Source organism: Diceros bicornis, chromosome 2 (genome assembly GCF_020826845.1).
Source record: "Diceros bicornis minor isolate mBicDic1 chromosome 2, mDicBic1.mat.cur, whole genome shotgun sequence".
NCBI lineage: Eukaryota > Metazoa > Chordata > Mammalia > Perissodactyla > Rhinocerotidae > Diceros > Diceros bicornis.
This window is the reverse complement of record NC_080741.1, coordinates 87,801,891-87,818,154: the sequence shown is the minus strand read 5'-3', so window position 1 is coordinate 87,818,154 and position 16,264 is coordinate 87,801,891. Positions and strand designations below refer to the sequence as shown.

At 53.9% G+C, this 16,264-nt stretch overlaps 1 protein-coding gene across 7 annotated transcripts in view; it reads left to right on the top strand.

Annotated features, from left to right (window-relative positions):
- The window catches only part of IFT122 (intraflagellar transport 122), a 75,499-nt gene extending 59,235 nt beyond the window's left edge, over positions 1-16,264 (top strand). For 4 of the 7 annotated variants that reach the window (XM_058565953.1, XM_058565921.1, XM_058565915.1 and 1 more), the window contains 11 exons: positions 420-591; positions 2,052-2,154; positions 4,353-4,493; positions 5,635-5,729; positions 9,011-9,111; positions 11,048-11,213; positions 12,169-12,280; positions 12,911-13,036; positions 14,787-14,866; positions 15,182-15,346; positions 15,815-16,264. In XM_058565953.1, the coding sequence (XP_058421936.1) occupies positions 420-591; positions 2,052-2,154; positions 4,353-4,493; positions 5,635-5,729; positions 9,011-9,111; positions 11,048-11,213; positions 12,169-12,280; positions 12,911-13,036; positions 14,787-14,866; positions 15,182-15,346; positions 15,815-15,904 (1,351 nt within the window). In that variant the 3' untranslated portion in view covers positions 15,905-16,264. Of the gene's footprint in view, positions 1-419; positions 592-2,051; positions 2,155-4,352; positions 4,494-5,634; positions 5,730-9,010; positions 9,112-11,047; positions 11,214-12,168; positions 12,281-12,910; positions 13,037-14,786; positions 14,867-15,181 lie in introns of all 7 variants that reach the window. The other 3 variants (XM_058565934.1, XM_058565907.1, XM_058565931.1) reach the window with 1 other exon arrangement.

Sequence of the window (16,264 nt, the reverse complement as noted above, 5' to 3'; positions counted from 1 at the left end):
TAAAATGGGAATAATAGTACCAGCGCTCAGGGTAGTGAAGACTCAGTGAGATCACACATGTGAAAGCTCACGGGGCTGTGCTTGGCCCCAGTCGGTACCAGTAGACGGTCGTTTCTATACCCAGATCCTGCTGGATAGATTAATAACTCCTGTGAAAGGCACATGAGGTGGGGGAGACAGTGTCCTTTAGCAGGCAACCTCTCCCGGTCACTGGGCAATGGTTCAGAGTATGTATTCGCTCATTTAGTAACCACCCATCGAGTACCAGGGGCCATGACTCTGTACTGAGCATTGGGGACATCAGCGTGAATCGACACAGAGCCTGTCCTCAAGAAGACCCGAAAGCCCATGCCACTTCCTTCCATCAGGCTCCTCTCGCAGGAGCCCATCTCTTCCTCCCTGTGCTCTCACCTCTCCAGGTTGATCGACATTGCCCGTAAGCTAGACAAGGCCGAGCGGGAGCCCCTGCTGATGTGCGCTCACTACTTCAAGAAGCTGGATAACCCTGGCTATGCTGCTGAGACCTACCTGAAGATTGGTGACCTGAAGTCCTTGGTTCAGCTGCATGTGGAGACCCAGCACTGGGATGAGGTGAGGGTAGAGCACACCTCGTGGGTTAGGTGGCCCCACCTGAGCTCTGGGCCACAGGGGGCTTTTTGGGGTTTAGGTAGAGAGCAGCTGCCCTCATTGTGACAATGAACACTGGCCTGACAGTCAGGAGACTTACCCTTGAATTCTGAGCCAGAGTATCTTGGAGGGCCTTTTGGTGTTAGCTTTCCATGTTTTTCCATTCATTCATTCATTCAGAAAATCTTTATGGACTGCTGGCTCTGTGCCAGCTGTGATAGACACCAGGGATGTGAGAGTTAACATGACAGCCCCCAGTGCCTGCTGTTGGTCTGAGCTGCCTCTGAGCAGCACCCCAGGCTGATGCATCTCTGACATGGAGACACACCTCTATGACATTTAAAACCTGCTGGGTGGCATTTTGGCAGAAAATACCTTTCCAGGTGCAGGCTGCCAGAGCCATTTCAGGGCCACTTCCTCTTCCTCCTTCTTGTCTGCCCCTCCACTGACCTGGACTCCTCTGGTGTGAGGGGCAGGTGAGAAGAATTAGCCAGGCCAACAGGAAAGATGGCTGAGGTGAGGCTGTGAGGCTGGCAGAAGCAGCCAATGGGCTGCCCCCTCTGTGGCTTGACACCCACCCTCCAGCTCACTGTCTGCCTGTGCCCTGAATTGAAATTCATCCCTGAGAGTATTAGAGGCTGCACCCATGGTCCTCATCCCACCCCATCCGCCCACCATGGTCTAATTTACAGAGCCAGAGCAGGGCCTTTTCTGGGTAAGAGCTGTCTGACTCTTGTCTGCCCTCTGAGTGGCTCCATTTGGTGAGGTGACAAGGTCACTGATGAGAAAAGGTGGGACCAGGGACAGAGGCAATAATGGCTTCTCAAAATAAATTTATCAGGAGATTTCTCAAGCAGCATAAATTAGAGAATCTTAGAACCTCTTAGTCCTGGCTGTGCATCAGGCAAACTTTCTTCCTCTTGCCACATCTGTCGCCCATGACTCATTCCTGGTTCTCTTGGCCTTACAGGTGGTTCTGGAACCTAGATAAAGCAGTCACTGCGTCCCCTACAGCACCTAGTCCACAGTCATCTTTGACAGCTAATAAGTAGTGATGATGATAATGTCAATTCTGTTTCCTTAGGTGTCGCCTGCAATTAAAAGAAATCTGTTTACAGCGCTATAGGAGCCCACGCAAACGCTCAAAATAAAATGTTTCCGATTCTGTGCCGCTTCTGTGGTCCAGAAACAGACTGTGTTGTTACTGAATCCGGTCGCTTGCATATTGCTGTTAATTGCCTTTTGTTTTCAAAGAGCTGATTTGTTTTTGCGTTTCTGGGGTTGTTGGTGGGGGGAGGCACTCTCCCCCTCTGAGTCATCAGGCTGGCAAAATATGACATCTCTAATGGATTCAGCCAAGTGCCGTGTTTTCATGGGGGCTGCGGGGGCTGCTTTATTAAGAATGCATTTGCTCTTTCCTCCAGGCCTTTGCTTTGGGCGAGAAGCATCCTGAGTTTAAGGATGACATCTATGTGCCCTACGCTCAGTGGCTAGCAGAGAACGACCGTTTTGAGGAAGCCCAGAAAGGTAGGCCACACAGATTGGCAACTTGCAGAAGGGGCAGGAGAAGGCACTGCCAAGCCCCTCCTGTAGTAGGCCCCAAGATTGATGACTTTATCCTGGGGATGTGATGTGTTCATTGGTGAAAGACTGAGGAGCAGTGAAAGAAATGGGCTTTGGAGTCCGACACACCTGGGTCCCTCACTTACTAGCTTGCCTCAGTACCTTAGGCAGGTCATGTCTCCTCTCTGAGCAAAGCACTGTGCCCTCAAATGTATCTTCCCATTTAATCCTCGCAACAGCCCCATGATGTAGGTACTGTTTTGTAGGTGAGAAAACTGAGGTGGGAAGAGGTAAAGAAAGGGGTTTGCCTGAAGTCCCACAGCAAGGAGGTGGCAGAGAGGGAGTTTGAGCTAGGGTGGGGCGAGGACACAGTGAGAGGACTCCCACGGTGTCTGGCACCGTCTCACTTGCCACTCTCCTCTACCACAAATAGAAACTTGGGTTCTGTTTCTGGCTCAGATAAATGGGGTGTCCTCTGCTTCTCGGCATTTCCATTGGTAAAATGGGCTGCATACCAGGTATGGCAGTATCTGAAATAGGAGTGAAAGGAAGTGTGGAGCTTTAACTGGTAATAATAATAATTTGAAAATGTGACTGCCTTCTCTGTATCAGGCACTGGCTGGGCACTTAACTACATAACCTTGGAGTCTTACCAGCAGCCCTGCAGAGACGCAGAGTCTAACGTGCCCTGCAAAGTCACAAAGCCAGAGGGTGGCAGAGCCAGAATTGGACCAGAATCTGTCTGACCCGGAACCTGATGCATCTGAGGGTTTTGCTGCCTCTTTAGGAATCTTCTAATTGAAGTTGGGTGTGTCGTATTCCATAGCATCTCATTTACATTTCTATGTAGGGAGGTGGTAACAGTTGCCACCTCTGGACACATCGCGGAACAAATGTCTCCCTGTTGGAGCTCCTCAGCTAAAAGCCCCCTCTGAAGGATGGCGCGTTCTCTACTGCTTCAGCATTTCCAGAGCACCCAGTTGCTGAAGTATGTGCATGTTTGGGCAAAACACATCAACCTACCCATCTGTCTGTATCTGCCCTTCCAAGAATCCATCGCCATAGTAACTTGGTGCTCAGACAAGAGATTGAAGATGAGAATGGAACAAAGGCCAGACCTTTTCCTTCACTAAAGCAGAGAATTTGGATCATCTGAGTTCCCACACGTGGGCAAGCGTCACAGCTAGAGGTGCTTCCCTGGCAGTGTCCAACATCCCGAGAGTCTGGCCATATAGTGGGGACTTAGGAAATTTCTGTTAAATGAGTGTAGAACGATGGAGAGATTTTTTTGCTTGTTTTCACAAATGTTTGGTTGCTAGAACTGAGCCAAATTTTTCAAGGTTATCATCAAAAAGCACTTAGTTGAAGACCAACTGAGAACTTGAGTTGGGCTCAGTTCTGTGACCTAGAGTATGCCACTTTACCTCTACCTTGCAGAGCCCATTAAAAAAAGTCTTCATAAGGGGCCGGCCTGGAGGCGCAGTGGTTAAGTGCACGCAGTCTGCTTTGGCAGCCCGGGGTTCAGAGGTTCAGATCCCAGGCACGCACCAACGCACCACATGTCAAGCTATGCTGTGGCAGCGTCCCATATAAAGTAGAGGAAGAGGACACAGATGTTAGCTCAGGGCCAATCTTCCTCAGCAAAAAAGAGGAGGATTGGCATCGGATGTTAGCTCAGGGCTGATCTTCCTCATGAAAAAAAAAGAAAAGTGTTCATAAGCCTGTTGTGATGATCCAGGGAGGTGATCAGCAGCAAAAGTGCTTTGTAAACTACCCAGCCCGTTAAAGTGTCAGGTCCTGTTAGTGTCACCTTGGGAGTCACAAAGCTTTGCCCTGGAATGGGGCAGGGGCAGAACCTCACTGGTGACGAGCAGCAGTTCCATCCTCAGACTTTGCCTTGCAATTTGACCCCTCAAGTTTTTCCTTCTGCCATGCCTTTCCAAAGCCCGTTGCCTTTTCCCAGCCAGAAATGAGTATATCTCACTGTACTGTTTTTCAGGATGTAGCCTCAGTTATTTATAGCCTTCGGTCTGAGAGGCGCATCCCAGCAACGAAGTGCTGCAGATGCTTGGACGAGTGTCCTACTTCTACAGTAGCCCCTTGCCAGCCCCGCAGAATTCCATCCCACTCTCTGAATTGCATGTGCTTTTGTGCCCCTCCAGCATTCCACAAGGCCGGGCGGCAGGGGGAAGCGGTCAGGGTGCTGGAGCAGCTCTCACACAATGCCGTGGTGGAGAACAGATTTAATGACGCTGCCTATTATTACTGGATGCTGTCCATGCTGTGCCTCAATATAGCTCAAGGTAAGTAAACATCAGCCAGGCCGCTTGTTTTCCCCAGCCCCACTCTGGCACCAAGATAAACATCGGAAGAGCTGGGACGTTTTAATTAAAGCCCTGGGCTTGTTTATTGGGTGTATTGTCCATAACCCTGTCTTGCAGCAGCATAATCTGGTGTGTCATCTTTTTCCACTTTGCCCATAAGCTTAAAGATGGTATGAGGGCTGTCCTGGGGTTACGGTTGGGAGGTCCTGTCCTGTGGTGCTAATTCAGAACATATCTCTCCCCTGCTACCTGGGAGCCCATAACTGGACTGGGGTGAGCACTGGTTTAAAAAAATTTAATTAAAGGAAAAGATGAAAAAGAGATCACTTTACAATAACACACTCCAGATTCTCACTCATCCTAGGCAAGAAAATAGTTTCAATGTTGCTTTCTTTCACAAGACTTCCCATAATGCACTGAGGGAGTTCTGGAAGTGGAGGGAGCAGGGAGATGTTCTTCACTGGACCAAGGCCAGCATGCAGAAGTGGGAAAAACACTGGAATTGGAGGCAGCCAGGTGACTTGTAAGAAGTCACAATTCCTTCCTAAGCTCTACATCCCCGACTGCAGTATGCGGGAAATCTTGCCTTGCTTCCTTCATAAGGCTGCTGTGAGCCTCACAGAAGCCATGGTTATAGTTTGAAAACTGTCAAGCCCAGGTCTGAGGTGGCATTTTTCTGTTCTGGCCAGTGGTCCGTGCTTTTGATAAGAAAAGGCAGAAAGGGAAGAGGTTTGAGGTGAGCATAAATGAAGTTGACATCTGCCCACCCTCCCTGCCGGGCTCCTCTGGTATGTCTCTTCTTGCCACGGCTGGAGCTCCTCCAGTGGAATGACCTGGTCGGGTGTAGTGTAGGATCTGGAAGAACCTGCGAGAAATGTCCCCAGGCTTTTCCTGGCCATGTGTCTGCCCAGCTGAGACTTTACCTGTCTTAGGATGGCCCCAGCTCCTAAACAGAGCACCTTTCCCATCACTGCACCTCTTTGCGACTCTTCCTAGTGTAGGCCCCGTGTCAGGGGAGAACTGATACTGGCAACAGTGCCATTGCCTAGCCCTTCCTTCTAGACACGGCTTGACACATCTCCTCCCTCCTTCCCTACTCCCCTCCTGCTGCACACCTCAGATCCTGCCCAGAAGGATGTGATGCTTGGCAAGTTCCACCACTTCCAGCACTTGGCTGAGCTATACCACGGCTACCACGCCATTCACCGGTACACGGTAAGGTGGCCGGGAGATGGGTGCCTGGCGGGGCCCCGCCTACTGAGCTAGGGGCACTGGGCACATCTTAAAGAGCAGCAGATCTCTGGATGGAAAGTAAACCCACTTGGCAAGATGACCTGCTGAGAAATCCTGGTCTCCCCCGGGAGACAAAGTTTGGAACTTTGATTTTCCTTGATTGGCTACTTGTTTGCCATGTAGCAAGCTGTGTGCTTCTGAGTTAGCAAGCCAGAGCTACAGTGGGACTTTCTGGTTGCTTGCTTCAGGTTTAGATGACAGGCAAACTCTGGGTTAGCCAGACAAAGGGCTGTCTCTAAAACGATCAGGGGTGGACGTTCCATGGGGCCCGCTCTTCCAGGCGGGTGCAGGTCCAGCCCTAACCAAAGGCCTGAGGTCCCTCCCTGGCCCTGCCACTGACTTGCTGTGTGACCTTGAGCACCTTACTTCCTCTCTCTGGCCCTCAGTTTCCTTCTCTATATGACAAGAGAGGTGGCTTGATCTCCAGAGACCCAAGTAGTTCTTTTTAGTCACTCCCTGATTCTTTTGATTAAGCCATTTTAAATCTACCTTCTGACAATGGGGAACAGATAACAGGTCATCATCAGCTTCCTCATTTTGTGTATCCTCAATCACTCAACAAACATTGATTAAGCTCCTACTGTGTGAGCTTATCCTATGCTGATGAGCTGGGAGGATAATATCAATAACCAGCCTTTTCTGAGCACTTACTACATGCCAGGCAATGCGGTGAGGGCTTTATTGCATCAGCTCGTTTGATCTTTTCAACCACGCTGTGAGATAAGTATTATCCTCCCCGTTTTACAGATGAGGAGACTGAGGTGCTGGACAGAGAGATCTCACAGCTAGTAAGTAGGAGAGCCAGGACGGGAACCCAGACAGGCTGGCTCCGGAGCCTGTGCTCTCAGCCTCTGCTTCCCGCTCCCTTCCAACTCAGAGAAGGCAGACCACGGGCCTCACACCCCGACTCCGCTGTGTGACCTTGGGCACGCCATCTGCTTTCCTCTGTGCCTCACCTTCCCTCTCGATGACGGTACCCACGCGATGGGATTGTGAGGATTAGATGAGTTAGTGTTGGAAGGGCACGGGGAAGAGTGCCTGGCACAGAGTGGCCCGAGATGAGTGTCAGCTGGTCCTACTGCCCTGGGCCGAGGCTTCCAGTCAGCTTTCCGGCCTGCTCCACTGAGCTGAGCATTTCGCGGTTCTCTGAGCAGACCCTGCTTTCCACCCTGGGCACCTCTTTCCCCCTCGTTTGTGCTGAACTCTCGGCACATTCTTTGCCTCTGGGGAAAGTCTGGCAAGAAAGACTCCTCTCGTAGCCTCTGCCTGGCCCAGCCATCAGTCCTGCATCTCGTCTGTGCCCCACAACCCAGGGCAGTGGTCTCCGGGGACCTCATCTTTCCTTACAGTCTTTCTAGGGCCCCTCAGCTCAGGTGCTCACCTGGAACGAAGCCACTCCAAAAAAAGACCCCAGACTCAACTTAGGCCCAAAAGTCAGGGCCCCCGCTCAGTCTTTGTTTGCCTGAACCACTTGGGAACCCAGTTCTTTCTCTCCTCTCTCTTCATCCTTCTCTACACCTTGGGGGCATGGGGTTGGGATTCTCCTCTCTGTAACCACTGAGCTCTGCTCCAGGACCTACATGTAGCTGTGAGCTCATGGCAGCTGCACACCAGCTGGGGTCCCTGGCTGTTCCTCCCAGCTGAGGCTTCTTCATCGGGCCATTCTTTCATTCAACAAATGCCTACTGTGTGACGGGCCTTGTGCTGAAGCCTTGGGACACAGTGTGAACAAGACATTGTCCCTGCCCCTGAGAAGCTCATAGTCTAGTAACAAGTAGTTGCAATACAGTTCCCTCAAGGGAAAAGCTTAGAGGACTAAGAAGGCTTCCTGGAGGAGGTGACCCCTAAGCCAAGAGAAGGGAGATGAGTAAGAATGGAGCAAATGAAGAGGAGGAAGAGGAAGGGCATTCCTGGCAGAGGTCACAGCATGTGCAAAGGCCTGGCAGTGGGTAGTATTTTAGGGTTTGGCATTAGGGCCCAGCAGAGCAGCTCTGCTTCAGAGCAGACTGGAAAGGGAAGCATCAGACCTTTCCTGAGATAATGGCTTCTTTCCCAGATGAGAGGTGCTAATCCTGAAAAACCCCCCTACTCTGTTCTTTCTGGGCCCTTTCTTAGCTTCCACACCTAGTGCAATATAACTAGAAGCAGGCTTCTCCCTGGTTCTTACCCAGAAAAGGATGTAGTCTCAGGTTTTCTTGGGTTCTTGGAAGCAACAGAGGCTATAGACGTTTAAGTGAGAACTAAAGAGGATGCTGAGCTCTGAACCAAAAAAGTAGTATAAAGTGAGTCCTCGCAAATTTAGACCAATTAGGGCCTAAGTCCTGGTGGCTCAGTGATGAGTATGGCCTAGAAGACCCTTCAGGAAATGTCAGTTTATTACCATTTAAGTGCTCCAGGGGGAGGGAGAGGGGGAGCTGGCCTGCTTTCATCATTGTCGTCTAAAGCAGACTCAGTTTGCACGCCATGTGCTAGATTCCTTCAAAACAGGGTAGCCTTAAACTTCTATGCACCTCCACCTGATAGAAGATTCCCTGTAGTCCACTGTGCTGAGCTTCTGGCAGCCTCTAGGTACAGAAGACCTCTTCATTCTCCTAATGTGCGTTGAGTGCCCCGTCTGTTAGGGCCTGTGCAGGGACTGGGGACACGGAGGGGCGGTTGAGGAGCTCTCGTGTGCACGTTTGGTGGGCGTCAAACCGTCAGGCTGCTATTGGAGAGCGAGAAAAGGCGTGTGATTTCATGCTATGAAGAGTTGACTGCCTCTGCTTAAAGACATGCTTATGTCGTGGTCATGTCCTAAATTGCATAAAAGGTCTTCTCTTTTAGAGCTAATTGGAGACAACTTGAATTCAGGAAAATGGAATCATTATCAACCCCAGAGGCAGTGCAGCTTGAGAGAAAGACATTCTTGGGCTTTGGAATCAGAGTTAGGTTTGAATCCCGGCTCTGCTCCTTTGTGCAGAGTGACTTGGGCAAATCATCTCTCTGGGCCTCGGTTTTTGCCTCAGTACAGTGAGGATGAAAATGCATCCGCACAGGCTTGTGTTAAAGACCACAGTGACTAAAGTGCCCAGCACACAGTAGATGCTCATTAAGCACATCCACTCTTTAATTGAAGTTACTCAGAATTATTGGTGTCCGCCTTTGGCCTGGCCCAGCAGCAGCTCAGTTGAAGAATTCAGTCCTGTTTGCTTTTCTCGCTGCAGGAGGAGCCGTTCAGTTTCTGTCGTCCTGAAACCCTCTTCAACATCTCCAGGTTCCTGCTGCACAGCCTAACCAAGGACACCCCCTTGGGCATCTCTAAAGTGTATCCTTTCTCTCACCCCCACCCTCTGTCACACCCCTCTCATCTAATGGCCCTGAGAAGTTCTTTCCAGAGCACTTTATTGGCAGAGCCTTCCCTCTTTCCAGCAGCCCTCAGGGAAGAGGGAGAGCTTGCCCTGCTGCTGCTGTTTTGCTGTAGAAGAGGCTCAGCCAGGGAGGCTGAGGGGCCAGTGCCAAGAGAAGATTAGTTTTCAGGGCTCTCTGGGCTGGGCCCAGCAATGGGTTTCTGGGCAACACACTGTCTAAGCCCTCCGGAGCCCACAAATGAGAGTGTGACTAAAATGTAGGAAGCATCAGCCCTTTGGGCTTAGAATCTTGGGCCCTGCCCTGGTGGGGCGGCGGAGTGTTCAGCCCAGGTGGATGGAGCACCTGCTGTGCCCCCGGCAGGCAGGCTATAAAGCTGCTGTCCAGTGAGGGAGATGACAAGGGTCAGGGCCTGGTTCAGTGGGATGTGTGCTGTGTCCAAGAATGGAATGCAACCAAGGGTGGGGCCATGGTCAAGGAAGACTGAGTGGAGGAGGTGACATCCATCGTAGGCTGAGGTAACCAGGGAAGACGGTAGAGTAGATGTTTCAGAGGAGCACCCAGCGCCTGGAAGGGCGAAGTGAGCATGGTGTGCGGGAGGAGCTGAAGCCCACCCTGGGTGGGAGCCAAGTGGGGAGGCAGTGGCCTGAGGGCCTCCCTGTGAGTTGGTCTCTCCAGTGAGGGCCACAGTGGGGGCTGTGCCTCCAGAATCTACCAGGAAATGACCAAAATCTTTAAAGTATTGAAAGTCATAAAAGTCATAATTATCTTCTGTCCTCTTCTAAATCATTGTTCTCTCAGCTCCTTCCCAGCCCAGCCCTGCCTTCTTTCCGTAAGGAAGAAGCCCCCCGAGGGAGGGCTCGGAGACGCTAATTAGTGAGAATTGGCTTCTCCAAAGAGTTCCAGGTCCATCAGTTACATTTCAGGGCAAATTCCCCCAAATCAAGCGGTGCCTTCACTGAGACCCCTGCAGAGGAGTGGCCACAGCTTCAGTGTGGGGCCTCAGCCCCTGTACCCAGCCTTTCCAGGAAGTTCTGTTCAGGTCAGCAGAGTTTGAACCCCCACCCTGAGCTTCACCCTGTGCTGTCCACTGGGGACCTGGAAATGGCTCCTGACACAGACCCTGACTTTGAGGAGTCGCAGTGGAGACACAGACAAGGAAACTCACCCCCATATAAGTGCTGGAGAGGAAGGTGCCACAGTGAGGGTGTGGGGAGCAGGAGCCTCGGGGAAGGAGCATGGGGAGGAGGCACGGGACTTGGAACTCTAACGGTGAGCCAAGCTTGCCGCAGAGACGTGGGGAAGGGCAGGCTGGGCCTGGGCACAGCCCGCAATTGAGGTGACCTGAGGTAGAGCACAAAGGCTTGTCAGCCTCAGCATGAGGAGCTCCGAGGAGGGTAGTTTCTGCTCAGAAATTGCTGTGGCCCTTGGCGAAGTACAGGCAGAGCAGTGCTCTGCACCTGGTGGCCTCTGAGCCAGACCTGAGGGTGGCTCCCCAGGCGGTCTGGGACTGGGCTCCACCTGGCAGGGCTGAAGCAGGAGGGCACTTGGTGCCAGGCATCCTAGGGGCTGGCTGGCAGGCTAGTGGAGGTGAGGAGAGCCATTTTGTCTTGGTCAGGGTACAAGATGAGCCATCAGCAAGCCCAGAGAACCTAAGCAAGGTTAAAATATTAATGGAAACTGCACTGTCTTTATCTCTGGAAAAATCCTTGGGCCTTGATATCTGAGAAATACACTTACATCCCACAAATGAGCAAAGCACTCCCCAGGCTCCTGCCCGAGCCCTCCTGGCACCAGCACAAGCTGCATTCCAGAACGGGGGTCACTCGAGGGTAGGTAGTGCCAGCTCTTAGGCCCGGTGTGGCCTGTGTTGTCCTTAACCCTGTCATCTGCAGGAAGACGCTCTTCACTCTAGCCAAGCAAAGCAGGGCACTAGGTGCCTACAAGCTAGCCCGGCATGCCTACAACCAGCTGCAGGGCCTGTGGATCCCTGCCAGGTTCCAGAAGTCCATTGAGCTAGGCAGCCTGACCATCCGCTCCAAGCCCTTCCATGACAGCGAGGTGAGGGCGTGGCCCCCTTGGGCAGGAGGCTGCTGCTTCTCCTCTCGGATGTCTCCTGGCCCCTTCTTGCCCTGCCTGGGTTCTGTTTGAAAGATGGCTGCCATGCTCTCAGGGCTCTGTGCTCCTCTCCCCTGCTCAAACCCTGCCTGCCAATTCCTTCTGCTCTTCCCCCTCCACCTCCTCTGTCCTCCACTCAGCCTGCTGTACTCCAGCAGCAGCCCCTGGCCCCCCTGAGTCCCATAGCCCTGCCCTCCCTTGCTTCCTAGCCCTCCTGAGGCTCTGTGTCTGCTGTGGCCTAGCCCACACTGCTTCACGCCTCCATGCCCAGTGGCTCTGCCTTCACCTCCTCCGAGAAGCCCCTGCTCTAGCCCACCCTCCTTCTGGAACCAGGTTATCCTCTCCAGCAAATCCATTCACCCACGTATCTGCAGCCTGGTCTGGGCCCCAGGCCTCTTTCCTGCAACCTAACCAGCTACTGTCTCTTTCACAATCCCCTCCTTCAAGCTCAGAGTAGAGACTTGGCATCAGACAGACCTGGATTCACACCTCAGCTCCACCATTTCCTAGCTATGCCTCAATCTTTCTGAGCCTCTGTTTCCCTCTCTATCAAATAGGGACACACAGAATAGCTTTCCCACAGGTGGCTGTGGGGATAAATGAGCCAGTGCAGGTAATGAGCCTAACACAAGACCTGGAGCATGGTAAGTGGCTGGTAAAGGTTAGCTGTGGTTGTTGTCATTCTTGCCGGGAGAATGGTGCTGCTGAGCCCTGCCTGTGAAGGAGGTGTCTGGGGCAGTGGACCCCAAGAGTCGGGGCCTCCAATGTCTCTATACGTCCTTATCCTGCTTCCTCACAGCATGGATCCTGGGCCCCGTGCCCCTCCCCGCCCACCTATGTGGCGGGGGACGTGTGTAAGGTCTGGCCCTCCAGCAGTGCGGTGCTTGTGTCTTTGTAGGAGCTGGTGCCCTTGTGCTACCGCTGCTCCGCCAGCAACCCACTGCTAAACAACCTGGGCAACGTTTGCATCAATTGCCGCCAGCCCTTCGTCTTCTCCGCCTCCTCCTATGGTGAGTCCCACATGTGCTGATGGGGCAGTGGATGGTGGGGGTCATGCCACTGCTTATTGGCCACATGAGTCCTCATTTGTAAATTGAGGACAATGTGACACCCACCCTGCCTCACACACAGAGTCACTCAGGGTTCCCCGAGACAGGACCCAGTGCTGCCCAGATCTGAAGCACCCACTCCTGAGAACCTGATGTGGGGCTTTGCATAACGTAAATCCCCCAGGAATAGAGGTCGCTGGTCAGACATTGAGTCTGGGAGGCTGAGATGGGCTCCTTCCATGTTGACGAAGGGTCAGAAGCTCCTTTCCCGGAGCTGGGCAGAGGCCTCTCCTCTTCCTTGGAGAGGAGCCCATCCAGCTATTAGGGGGATGCAGGAGGACTAAAGGCCGCTAGTTCTCACTTGTGCACACACACGTGCACACATGCACACACACCTGCTTCCCCCAGACATGCGGCAGGCAAGAGAGGCAGCCCCGCTGCATCTGCTTGCTTTCAGAGAAGCCTGCTGCTGGGTGGGGAAGGAACTCTGTGATCTCACCTCCTCTCATGCTGCCTGGTGAGAGCATCCCAGCCCCCAGCCTCCCCTGAGGCCACCAACACCCAGCCCCTCCCCTGCCCTGTGCCCTCTAGAGGTGCTGCACCTGGTTGAGTTCTACCTGGAGGAGGGGATCACTGACGAAGAAGCCGTCTCCCTCATCAACCTGGAGGCACCAAGCCACAAGGGTGAGAACAAATGGCAAGAGATCACAAGCAACAGTATCCTGGGCACTGGGATGGACCCCTGTGTGTGCCAGCCAAGCATGGGACCTGGACGCAAGGCAGGAGGCAGGAGGGCCTCGGAAGATGGCTTGGCCAGGCGGGGCAGGGGCATGGCAAGCCACTGCTGAGTGATTGGAGAGGCCCACTTGGCAGCAGGGACAGGGGCTAGAGGTGCTAGGGGCAGAGCAGTGGCCAGGGTGCAGAGGTGCAGGAGGAGACAGTGTGTGCCCACAGGCCCCGAAGTGGCACTTGGAAGAGGAGACAGTGCCTTGGCCTTCACCTGTTCTCCATTCCAGGGAGGGCCTCCCACCCACGCCTGGCTCCTAAAAGGCGCTGTCCATGCTTCTGGCCACGCAGAGCTGATGAGCAGCCAACATGGCATATGATGTCTGTATTGGTGGCCCCAACTCTTCTAGTCAGGTCACTTTTATGTACAAGGGACAGAAACCATGACTCAGAGAGACTGAGCAAACAAGAGAGTGCAAAGAAGCCTAGCCGTAGATGGACGCCTAGTGGATCCAGGTGCTTGCTTGACGCTGGCGGGAGGCTGTCTCCTGTCCTCTTGGCTCTGCTGTCCTCTGAGTGGCTTCCTTCTTAGGCAGCACTGCCCCCTCCCCACCAGCAGTGCCAACCCTGCATCCACAGCCGTGCAACCCCTCAGAAAGGGCTGACACTCCTCCCAGCCTGTCAGCCAAAACCCCAGGGCACACCCTTGCTGGAACAGCTTGGGCCAAGGGCCACACCTCAGCTTATCCCTGTGGCTGGCACCATGTTAGCTGTCCTGGCTGAGCACAGGAGGAGGCTTCTACACGTGAGCATGCACACCCCTCACCCAGTGGCCTTAGCACGCAGCAGCTGGGTCAACAGGTCTGGGTGGGCTGGGAGCCTGTGTTTCTGTAAGCTTCCAGGAGATGCCAACGCCACTGGTCTGTGGTCCACATTTTGAGGAGCAGAGGAGAGAGGAAAACCCAGGGAATTGTTTGCTGAAGAAGGGAGACAGAAACTGTGTCCGCACGCCAGCCCCCTGCCCACACACATCAGGTGCTCAGGCTGTGTCGTTACTGCTGTGTGGGGCCATGTCCCATACCTGACTCAGCACCAACAGCCTCCGTTCCCCTGAGGGCCTTCTTTGGGAGGCCCCACCTGCCCTGGCCTCACATCAGTTCCTCCACCACTGCCTGACAGAGGGGGTGCCTCTCTGGAGTCCTTCAGCCTAGTCTGGCCAGCCTCGGGATCTGCAGGAGCTCTCATCCCCTTCTCCATGAAATAAGACCTGCAAGGCCATCTCAAGTGCCCGCAGACCACCAGTGACTGCTGAGTGTTTCTCCGGGAATTGCCAGGTTTGCTGGCACTGATTTCCAGCTGGGCCCACCCTTTCTATTCCCCCACGCCGCAGGCCCACAGGCCTCTGCTCATGTGGTGCTTCTGGACGGCAGGCCTACATGAGCCATGGCATGGTCTGTGGGGCATCAGGGCCCATCAGAGCCCCTTTCTCTCTTCCTTTCTCACCTGTGCACTGGGGCCTGGTCCCTCCCTCTGTGTGACCGGGACTGGCTCCTTCCTGGGCTGCATTCCCTCCACTCCTACATCTGGAAAGCTGTTCACACACCCTGTCACTCTTCCCCAGAACCATAGGAGACACACCAAGGCCCTGGACAGAGCCCCTGTGAGTCTTAACACATTGGGTGGAGGGTGGGGCCTGTTTCCTGCTGGGCCTCAGGTTCCATCCTTGACCAGACCCCTCAAGATTCCCAGACTCTGAGTCTGGACGAGACTGTGGACTCCGTGGGAGAGGATGACCCATTCACAGCAAAGCTGAGCTTGGAGGTGAGGGCGCCTCTGAGTAATGGGCTGCTGAGGCACAAGAAGCCTGTTGGGAGGGCGGTCTCAGGTCCCTTCTCCTGTGCACGCTTCTTGGCATGAGGAGGAACTTGTTCCCTGTCAGGGCCACTCGGGGAGAGGAGGTGCTGGGCTCCCTGTCACCAGAGATGGCCAGCAGGGGCTGCATGACCTGGCAGGGGAAGTCTCTGGGGGCCTCCCTGGCCACCCCCAAAGATTCTGGGATCATGACCCACATAAACGTGCCACTGTGGCTGAGTGCGGGCGCTGGTGCCCCCTGCTTCCCGCTCACCCGACCTGCAGCAAGGCGGCTCGGAGTTTGTTCCTCTGGTGGTGAGCAGGTCGGTGCTGCGCTCCCTGAGCCGTCGGGACGTCCTCATCAAGCGCTGGCCCCCGCCCCTGCAGTGGCAGTACTTCCGCTCGTTCCTGCCCGATGCCCCCATCACCATGTGCCCCTCCTGCTTCCAGGTACCGTGCCCACTGACCGCAGCTCGTGCCTGCCTCACAGGGTCTTCCCTCTGCTGCTTTTCCATTTCCCGAGTGTGCTCTTGGGGAGGCCAGGCACCTGGAAGGAGCTCAGTTGGTTCCTCCATGGCCAAGGCCAAGGCTCCGAGTTGGGAGAAGAGACATGGCTGTCCTTAGGCCCTCCTCCTCCCACTTGCATTCCGTGTGCTGTCTGGATGGACTTGCCCCTGACCCTGTGCTCTCTGCACCTGCCCTTCATCCAGGAGGGCCGGGCAAGTGTTTTGGACTTTGGACTTCATTTAGAAAAATAGAGACCACAGACCCTTCTCCCTCTCCCTCCCAGTCCTCAGACAAAGGTGTCCTGGATCTGGTGTTTGTAGCCCTGAGTCACTGCAAAGCCACCTCCCCTTGGAAGGGCAGCGGTCCCTGCCAGGCTCGGGGCTGACGAGGGCCGCGGCCATCTCTCCGCAGATGTTCCACTCGGAAGACTACGAGCAGCTGGTGCTTCAGCACACCTGTTGCCCCTACTGCCGGAGGCGCATCGACGACCCCAGCCCGTGATCAGCGCCCTCGGGACCACCCGCTCCCTCTGGGGCTGCCTGGCAGTCGGTTAGGCTATTGAAAAAAGAGAGTTCAACTGTCAGAATGTGTCTTCTGCCCAGATGAAGTTTCTCTTTTGCGGCGGCCTTGTGTAACCACGGAATTCCTATTTTTGGCATTTTGTGCCTTGTAAATAACACCAGGAGATGGAGAAGAAAATGTACATATATTTTCTAAGAAAAAAAAATCTGTTACTTTCAGAACAGCTCCGAGTTGTTCATGGCAGCCTGCTGGAGTCCACAGATCTGTCAGACCATTAACATGTACACTCTGCGAACAGATTGCCTCAATAATTACAAATAAAAGGGCTACTTATTTTCA